Here is a 9,752-nt window from a genome sequence, read left to right as displayed (position 1 = left end):
TTGTGAGACTTGTTACTGTGTTTGGCATATGGAATACTTCACCGGAGAGATACTGTCATAGCTTGGGCTGAGGAACAGAACCCGGCAGGGCTGGCTGCGTGCAAGGCAAACGTCCTACCGCTGTGCTATTGCTCCAGCCTAAAAAGTAAGATTCTTTAATCTCGGGAGTTTCATGGGGGGGGAGGGTTGTTTTGGGGTTTTTTTGTTTGTTTTCGGTTGATGCTCAGGAGCATTAAGCAATGACTCCCGGCAGTGCTCAGAAGACTACATGAGATGCAGACCAAACCCCCCAGGGGCTCAAACCCTGCTAAGTTGCATGCAACGCCTTAAGTCATTTCCACTTCCGTGCCTCCAGTGCCCGTGAGCACAGCGTCTTGCACACAGTAGGGGCTTTGTGCCTGTTAAATTACCCTGCAAGGCCGTTGAAAGACGTCACTGAAATGCTCCCTCCACGAGGGCTCTTCTGGCCACCTAAGGCAACGGTGGCAGCAACACGATCTCACAATCGATCGCGGCGCAGGGCACGTTCCCTGCAGGAGCGCACAGGCGGCGGGGACCGGTCCGGGAGTTGCAGGTTCCCGGTGGGTGGGTGGGTCCGAACGACCGTGCGGGGGTCCCCAGGATCCCAACGTTTTTCGGAAGCCTTTTCCCCCCGCCCCCCCACCCCCACGCAGTCTCCAACTCTCCCTCCCTTTTCCGCTTCTCCCCGCAAAAGCGGAGCCAACCGGTTCGACCTGAAAGTCCCAAGAGTCCGCCGTGGGCCCTTAGAGCGCGAGTTCGAGAACTCCCGGGACCAGGGGTCTAGGACAGAGCCCCCAACTCCCGGCGGCCGGGGAAGCGGCGGCGCAGTGGGGCGGGGCGGGGCGGGGCGGGGCGGGGCCTCCGCGGGGCTGGGCGGGGCCGGGCGGGGCCGGCAGGGGCGGGGCTTCCACGGGGCGGGGCCTCCGCGGGGTGGTGCGGGGCCGGCACGGGGCGGGGCGGGGCCTGCAGGGGCGGGGCTTTCACTGGGTGGGGCGGGGCCTCTACGGGGCGGGGCCTCCGCGGGGTGGGGCGGGGCCTCTACGGGGCGTGGCGGGGCCTCTGTGGGGCGGGGCCTCCGCGGGGCGGAGCTGGGCCTCTACGGGGCGGGGCGGGGCCTCTACGGGGCGGGGCGGGGCCTCCACGGGGCGGGGCGGGGCCTCCACGGGGCGGGGCGGGGCCGGCGGAGCAGGGCGGGGGTGGGTGGGGGAGGGCGCCCGCCCGTTGTGTTACCGCCAACCCGCTCCGGCCGGAAACTGGCGTGAGTTAGTTTCCGGCCGGCCGGCCGAGAGCCGCCGATCCAGGAGCTGCGGCCGGAGTCGGGGCGGCGGCCGCGCGTGGAAGGCGCCGGCGGCAGCCCCGGGGCAACGAGCGCGCCCGCCCGCCTCGGCCCCGCCTGGCCCCGCGTCCCGGCCCCGCGCGGAGCGGCCGCCAGCGCGTCCGGGCAGCGTCCGGCCCGGGCCGGGGTCACGCAGCGGGATGAGGAGCCGCGGCCGGGCCTAGCGCCCCCCGGGAGTCGCGCGGGTAACGGAGCCCCCGCCCTGCCCCGCCCCCCGCGCGCTCGCGAACTTTCCCCGCGCCCGAGCGGCCGCGCCCGCCCCCGCCCCCGCCCCGGCGCCGCCACCCGTCGGGGAGGGGCGGGCGGGGGGCGCGCGCGCACGTGGGGGCGCGGGCCGGGGCCACTTTCGGGGCGAAAGTTCTCGGCGGCCGAGGTTGGTGGCCCCGCGGGTCTCGGGCCTGGCGGGAGGGGCGTCGGGGCAGGGCAGGGCCGGACCCCGCACTCCGCCTCCGCCGCGCCCCTCCCGGGGGTGGCGGCCCTGCCCTGGCGCGCGGTGCCCGCTTCTCGGGTGGCACGGGGGGCGGGGGGCAGCTGGCGCCCGGGCCGGCCCCGAGGAGCGCGCGCGGTCCTGCCCGACTTCAAGAACTTCCAGGCGTTTCCACGCCAGCCAGCAAAGGAGGTCGCAGGGGCTTGGGGCGGGTGGTCCAGGAATCCGAGTTCGGATCGAGCGTTTGCCGTCCAGGGTGCGCCAAGTTGCGCGCTCCATCCTCGTTGCTTTTTAAAGCCGGGCAACCCGCGGGCCGGTGCGGCTCCGGGGCAGGATGCGCGACTCTGTGCGGTCAGCGGGGTCCCCGGGGCGCCCCTGGGGGCCGGTGCGGCTCCCTGGCAGGATGCGCGACTCTGTGCGGTCAGCGGGGTCCCTGGGGCGCCCCTGGGGGCCGGTGCGGCTCCCTGGCAGGATGCGCGACTCTGTGCGGTCAGCGGGGTCCCTGGGGCGCCCCTGGGGGCCGGTGCGGCTCCCGGGCAGGATGCGCGACTCTGTGCGGTCAGCGGGGTCCCTGGGGCGCCCCTGGGGGCCGGTGCGGCTCCCGGGCAGGATGCGCGACTCTGTGCGGTCAGCGGGGTCCCTGGGGCGCCCCTGGGGGCCGGTGCGGCTCCCCGGCAGGATGCGCGACTCTGTGCGGTCAGCGGGGTCCCTGGGGCGCCCCTGGGGGCCGGTGCGGCTCCCTGGCAGGATGCGCGACTCTGTGCGACCAGCGGGGGTCCCTGGGGCGCCCCCGGGGGCCGGTGCGGCTCCCTGGCAGGATGCGCGACTCTGTGCGATCAGCGGGGTCCCTGGGGCGCCCCTGGGGGCTGAACACCAACCAGCCCCGGACTGGGCCACCTCCTAGGGTGCTTCCCTCCGTGGCCGGTTACTCCGTACTTAAGAGGTGGCAAATGGATACCCGTATTCGCTCACGCTGCTGATCATTGAAAATGTAAAGGTGCTGAAAAGATAGACCCGAAGGAAAATAGGTTCGTTTTCAATTTTCTTTTTCCATTTCTAGATTCTCTAGCACCTTCCTTCGGCAGCTATCCACTATCATGAATAATTTAGAATCAAACAGCCACTTTAGGCATTCTGCATTCAAGCAGGAAGGGAAGATGGGAGGGAGGCGGTGTCCCCAAACTGACTTATTTTGTTGTTGCCTGACTTACCGGTTCACGTAATGCAGATGTTCTCTTGGGTGGCTGGGGTTTGCGTTATCAGCAGACAACTCCTTGAGCAAACAGTTGTCTGCTGGTAGGCCACTTGATCAGCAATAAAGGCTCATTGTGCATTGAACTTCGATGGAATTGTGTCACTAGTAGTTTGGAAGTTTGCCTGAAGTTCCTTCATCGCTTTTTTTGGGGGACCGTACTGAAAGAAGACTTGATTTGGAGGATAAAAGATCTAACTTAAAAAAAAAAATCAGACCTTCCCAGAATCTCTAATTGTTTCCACGTGCGAATTGGTTGGTGTGGGTATTAATGATGATACCTGGTATAGTCTCATTCTCTTTGCAGAAACCAGCCTTCCTAGTTGAGTTGTGCACGTATAATTCATTGTTAGTGGGGATTGAAACAGGTTGAATAAGCCTCAAGTTAAGGGTGTGTACCTCAAAGCCTGCACTTATATCAGTTTTCAGGAGGCTTTGTTTGGAATTCCGAGATGCAGTGCGATTAACCAAGTGAATTAGGATGGAGTAACTCGGTGACTAGAATGCTAAGTTTCCAGAATGCTCTGGGACCCTGTCACTTGGTAATAATGTATTGGAGCACTGGCCTGGAGCCTGCTAAGGATGCTGGCAGAAGACACTGAGGGGCCCCCCTTTCTACCACCATTCACCCCAGCAGGGGCCAAATCCCGAAACAGTGCTTTGAAGTGGCCGCCCTCTGGGGACTTCAGTGCTATGGCACTAGTGAATGGGGGGAAGCTTTTCCACAGCGCCTCGTACACTCAGAGGCCGCAAGCCTGTGTAGTGGACAGCTATAAGCAGAGGGAGTTTTGGCGTGATTTTAGTTGATGCCTGGATTTTGTTGAGTTGTTTTTTTTTTTAATATGCTAGAAGGGAGTTGAGTTTTTAAATCAAGACTTACCTGCTGGACAAATGATTCAACATTCCTGTGACTAAAAGAAGCCTCCATACGCCAGTAGCAGGCTTTTAGGGGATATGCGAGGTGTGAAAACAGGTGTTCTTGATCTTAGAACGGGTAGAATTATAAATAAATGGCAAAGCAGATAAAGCAGATAAAGATTTATTATTTTTTTAAAAAACTTTTAGAGCATTACAGAGCCGTTCAAGATTGGATTTCAGCCATACAGTATTCCAACACCCGTCCCTCCGCCAGTGGACACTTCCCAGCACCCGTGTCCCCAGGTTCCCTCCCATCACCCCCCCCAACCCCTTTCCTCCTGCCTGCCTCTTTGGCGAACGCTTTTCTTCTCTCTCTCTCTCTCTCTCTCTCTCTCTCTCTCTCTCTCTCTCTCTCTCATTTTTAATATTATAACAAGCTTTGACATTTAGGAATAGACACAAAACTGTCTAATGTGCTATAAATGGAATTACATAAAGGCTAGAAAAGCAAAACCCCACTGGGGTAATGTAGGGAAGATTTATGATTCCATGAACTTTCAGGTGGACTTGGGAGACTGGATCAGAGTTAGTTATAGAGACCTGGGCTGTGGGCTTAGTGGTACTCGGTTCAAATCACGGCTCTGCTTTTTACGCCGTGACCTTGAACAATTTCCTTCTCCATCTCTCTGTCAAATCTGCGAGCTGTCCAGAGAACTGGGACAGCCATAAAGGAAAAGCTCCTCACCCAGCAAAAGTGTGGAGCGTGCAGGCACTGTGGTCCCGTGAACAACTGAGGTTGTGCCGGTGAGGGGAATCACTGGCGGTCACACTGATTGTGGGTCGGTCAAGTCATGGGCAGACCAGGCAGGCGGGCAGAGGGCACTTGGAGGCCAAACTTTGCTGGGTGTTGATGCAAATGTCAGTGGAGTATTGTAGGTCCTGGAACAAAGGCTGGATTTCATGAGAGGCATGAGCCCTCTGCTCCAGGAACTCTGGACCAGAGGTAGCAGGCACAAGTGTGTTGGGTTCTTCTGCTTCACTCTGGGTCCTCCTGAGCTCCAGGGGTCAAACAGAAAACAAGATGCTTTGGTGCGGTTGATACGGGCATACACCTGACTCGCTCTTCTGAGTTCGGCCTGTGCCCCTACTCGACTGTACCTGCTCCCCTGGGGACGTGTCCAGACTCTCGCCGGATTCTCCTGTAGGATTCATGGTGAGGAATATCCATGCAGTAGATTTTCATTTATCTCTGCTGTTACAGGCATCCATTTGGTGAATCAGAAGCTAGTAAGTTCTTGGCTTAAAGATGTTACTTTTTAAAAACCAGATGAATTTTGTTGTTTAGGAACTCAATACTGAACTCGAGTGAATCTGTGTTTTTAGTTGTCATACGAGGTGGTAAGGCGAGGGTACCGAAGGCATCTTGGATTAAGGATTTTGCTTTAGAAACCCATAAAATATGAATAATCAGCTTGTGGATGGACTATTAAGTATAGTCATGAAACCCAAACTTCAAGGACTGTGTGGGGCTAATGTGGCTTCTGAGTTGTGTGAGAGCCATTGGCAGTTGACGCCTGTGTCATGACTTGAATGAGTCTTCACTCGAAAACTCAGGATGAGGGCTGGGGATATGACTCAGTGATGAGACATTTTTGCCCCAAACCTGTGAATTCCTTGGTTTGATCCCTAGCACGTTAAAAAAAAAAAAAAAACCCACCATCTGTAGAAATCCTATTGAGCTTTGGAGGGGCTTGTCCCAATATGCATTCTACTGAAAATCAGATTTTTCTTTTTAAAGTAAACTTGTTTGAAAATATGGCTAATCAAAAAAAAATTTTAATGGAGAAGTGTCCATGTTTAACTAGTTAATGTTTAACACATTTACCATTTACCATAGCTTTTCATTGCTTTCTTGTTGTTTCCCAACTCCTCATCCCCAGACTGTGTACTTATGACATCATGGTCTCAGGATTATTCCCCACCTCTTATGTCAGGAGTAGTTGGTTTTTCTGAGCCTCCAGTAACGTGGGCTGTCAGAAATCTTAATTTCCACAGGATTATTTTCAACGGTGTAGTTTGGGCTTATGTCTTACCCTTTAATTTTTCTTTAGGAAATGAATTTGGATAGGAAATCACTTGAGAAAAACACCTTGGGAATTCAGATTTTTTGAGATGTCACTTCTAAGTGGGGCTGGAACAATAGCACAGCGGGTAAGGCGTTTTTTTGCCTTGCATGAGGCCGACCCACGTTCGATTCCTCCGTCCCTCCCGGAGAGCCCGGCAAGCTACCGAGAGTATCTCACCCGCACGGCAAAGCCTGGCAAGCTCCCCGTGATGTATTCGATATGCCAAAAGCAGTAACAACAAGTCTCACAATTTGTTGTAAGATGTTACTGGTGCCCGCTCAAGCAAATGGATGAACAACGGGAGGACAGTGCTACTTCTAAGTGATTGTGATGGATTTAGTAATGATGGATGAAGAGAAAACAACAAAGTCACTGCATCGTGGAGCTGAGGGATAGCCAGGACCTTGAAAAGAATATTCTTAACGATGGTTTTGAGGTGGTGCTGAGCGGGATAGGGGAACAAGTGGACGGTTGCCCTGTTGGGCCGGAGCTGGGCTTGGCGGGATCTCACTTAAGATGATGGGAAATAGTGGATCACTGAGGAATTTTGACTAGGGCAGGAATCAGATACCTTGGGGTACGGGTCCTAGGTGGAGAGACGTGAGGTGATGAGCTGGCATGGGAGGGGTGGGATCAGGAGGGGAAGGGAGAAGACTGGGAGAGAGACATCGACCTTACTGTGAAGGCTGTGGGGGGTGGGGGCAGTCCTTTGTCAGTGTAACTTCGCTGTTTTCTTTCTTTTTGGGCTTTGGACCAACCTGATGGTGCTCAGGGCTTCTGGCTCTGCGCTCAGGGATCATTCCTGGTGGTGTGGATCCAAGTGGGTACCCTGGGTTTGGAGGTGAGGTTTGATTTGGTTTGTTTTGGTTTCTATTTTGGGGCCTGAGAGTGCTCAGGGCTTACTCCTAGCTCTGTGCTCAGGGATCACTCCTGGTGGGCTCGGGGGACCATCTGGGACTCTCGGAAGGGATCAAACCCTGGTTGACCACGTGCAAGGCGAGTGCCCTCCCCACAGTTGTGTCAGTCTGTCCTGGAGGTTTACAGATGTTCAAGATGCAGAAGACAGAGAGAAAAAGTCAGGCGAACGTCCACTTTTCGCTCAGTTCTTCCCTTCTGCCCTCTGCGCCTGTTTCTTTCCTCTGCTGCCTCTGCCTTCAGGTCTCCTGCGAAAGATCTCCTCCCTGTGACCCCTCTTCTGAGCATTGAGGGTCCGTGAGTTGTACCTGGGTGCTAGTACGAGGCTGTGATGCAGCAGGCGGCCCCGCATGTCAGTATGCAGTCGGGATGGAGCACAGTGTGGTCGATGCTACAATCCGGGTGTCGCAGGAGGGCTTAAAGGTCACTTCTGCCTTGGAAATGCAGAGATTTGGAAAGGGCCTCCCGGAGGACGTGAAATTAGAGCTGAGTCTTGAAAGATGAGTTAAGGGTGTACCGTCCGGATGACAGGAAGAAGTGCATCACAGGCCGAGAAAACAGCATGGACAAAAGCACGAAGGAGCAAAATCGCCCAACTGGTGCAGGTAACCTTGATGTGATGATTGTGTTCCGAAGACAGGAGAAGTAGGTAAGGCAGGAGGCGGCGCCGGGCAGTTATATTCCGTGCTGCGTAGACAGACGCACCCTGGAAGGGGTTTTAAGCCCTGGCTGGTCGGTAGTTCTGTTTCCCAGAAAGATTTTGTCAGTGGTGTGTAGGGTGGACTGGAGAGGAACAAAGAAGATGACTTTGCAAAAAGAAGAAGAAGAAGAAGAAAAGGAACACCTTCGTTACCTTTCGCAGTAAACAAGACATGTATCGGGTGATTCTGACTATAGGATTGTGGAAGCGGAGAACTCGAGGGATTGTTGGCTCTCTTAGCTCCCTCGTCATTTCCCCACGAACTGTAGGATATTTCCCCCGATCCCAGCATGACTTAGTGTGGTAGCATGCTCTGGACTTGAGTCTGAAGCGGCTATAATGGGAAGTGATTAATAAAGTTGAGTCACCTCTCTGACTCCCTGGCATGTTGGTTCTGTGTTGCCACACTGCTGTGCTTGGACACACTGACTTCTGTCATTCCGTCCTCTTGTTCCCTGTGGCTAGTCTAGACTGAGCAGCCCCGTCCTCCTAGGTTCGCTGATAAGTGCCCTGGAGTGGTGTGAAGGGCCTGTTGGATTCTTTAGCTGTGATGATTCAGTGGTAGAAGTATGTCCAGGTATTTGTTGTATTGAGTGTCAAGATATATTTGTCTTTCCAGCTCTTCTCTTTGAGTTGTTTTCTTTTCAACTGCATTTTAAGTTCTGCAAGTGAACAACTTTTGTTTTTCTGTTGGGACTCTACCGCGGTGCTAAGTGCCACCAGGGCTCTCCTGGGTGGTGCTCAGGAGGCCGGGAGGTGCCAGGAATTTGTGCACACCTGTTCGGAGCTCCAGCCCAAGAAGCCCTTTTCCCAGTCCCAGCAGAACTGTTGTTCAAAGAAATAGGCTTTGATAATTGGGCACAGAAAAAAAAATTCTCTTTAAGAAAGAGCGCAAGAATTATCATTCTACCTGCATTCTAAATGTTCATGTCTGTTGTTCTGAGTCTTGTTGGATTTTTATGAAGGGGAATTGCTTTGGAGTTAAAGTGCTGGGGCGTGGGGAACAGAGTGCTGAGCACCGGAGAGATCATAGGACAGTGGGTAGGGCACTTGCGGGCCTGGGTTCAATCCCGGCAAAGACACAGGTTCCCTGGATTTGGCCAGGAATGATCCCTGAGCACCACTGGCTGTGGTCCCAAAGACCATAAAACCCCCCAAAACAAAAAAATCCAATAAAATGCTGAATGAGAATTTGGATTTTTTTTTTTACAGTCACTTTTCTGGAGAAAAACAGAACAGTTTAAGAGAAAGCCTTTAAGGTTCTTAAACTCCCCGGGGGGAAGTTGGGGCACAAGAAACCTGCAAGGATGGATCCCCCCACTGTTAAGCTTTCCTCAAAATTTCCCCGGGCGCTGATTTCTTCTCTCCTTTCTCCTTTCTCCTGTCAGCATCTTCTCCAGAGCAGGCCGGGGTTTGCAGACTGTCCGCTGCTGGCAGCTGCCAATTCTTCATTCTTTCTTAAGTGGGCAAGGGTACATTTTGTTTTTGTTTGTGAGTGGGGGAAGGGAGGAGGCACAACAGACCTACTCACATCTGAATTCCTGCGTGGCTGGACGTTTCCTTGGCTTTGTTTGAGCAGCGATGACTTGGTTCCAGTGGCATTTGTGTTATGTGGGAAGGTGGTTTTCATTGCCCTCGTATCTGATTTTGGGTGGCAATAAAATCTTCCTTCTTGTCCTCTTCGCGGCCTCCCACCCTACCCCGTTCTTGGCCGTTTGAATCACCGTGTTGAGGAAGTCAGAGCTAAAGAATTGTACATCTGAAGCTGAATTATTCCAGTCTTCCCCGACCTTTCTGGGGAGACTTCCTGCCCCTCACTTTTTTCTCCGTGTTTTTGAAGTGACTGTTCTTCTGGGGACCTGCCCCTTTCTTCAGTTAAGAATTTGAAGCGTGAATTATTAGAAAAGTTCGGGGTGTAAACCCAATTTGGGGTCTGTAAACAAGATTTTCAGTAGCCATCAGTATTTTGTTGCTTGCTTTTTGTTTGTTGGGTTGTTTTGACACCACACTGGCAGTGCCCAGGGCTTACTCTCGGCAGGGCTGGGGTCTCAGGGATTGAACCCAGGCTGGACACGTACGTGCAAGGCGAGCATCTTGCCCACTCTCCTACGTCTCTG

At 54.6% G+C, this 9,752-nt stretch overlaps 1 protein-coding gene across 1 annotated transcript; it reads right to left on the bottom strand.

The window, feature by feature from the left end:
* Window positions 1-471: 471 nt before the first annotated feature.
* Window positions 472-5,106, bottom strand: LOC130022246 (translation initiation factor IF-2-like). The gene is made up of 4 exons (XM_056113030.1): window positions 5,043-5,106; window positions 2,091-2,542; window positions 1,280-1,517; window positions 472-530 (listed from the first exon to the last, which is right to left on the bottom strand). The coding sequence occupies exons 1-4, from the start codon at window positions 5,104-5,106 to the stop codon at window positions 472-474; spliced, it is 813 nt and encodes a 270-aa protein (XP_055969005.1).
* Window positions 5,107-9,752: the final 4,646 nt, after the last annotated feature.

Source organism: Sorex fumeus, unplaced genomic scaffold (assembly GCF_029834395.1).
Source record: "Sorex fumeus unplaced genomic scaffold, SorFum_2.1 ptg000001l, whole genome shotgun sequence".
NCBI lineage: Eukaryota > Metazoa > Chordata > Mammalia > Eulipotyphla > Soricidae > Sorex > Sorex fumeus.
The sequence above is the reverse complement of the archived record's forward strand: the minus strand, read 5'-3'. Positions and strand labels throughout refer to the sequence as shown.

Coding starts and splice junctions, on each gene's coding strand:
- LOC130022246 (XM_056113030.1), bottom strand. CDS start 5,106: ATGAATCCTACAGGAGAATCCGGCGAGAGTCTGGACACGTCCCCAGGG. Junction 1,518..2,090: donor GGAGCCGCACCGGCCCGCGG/GTTGCCCGGCTT, acceptor GGGGGGCGCTAG/GCCCGGCCGCGGCTCCTCAT. Junction 531..1,279: donor CCGGCCGGAAACTAACTCAC/GCCAGTTTCCGG, acceptor GCGCTCCTGCAG/GGAACGTGCCCTGCGCCGCG.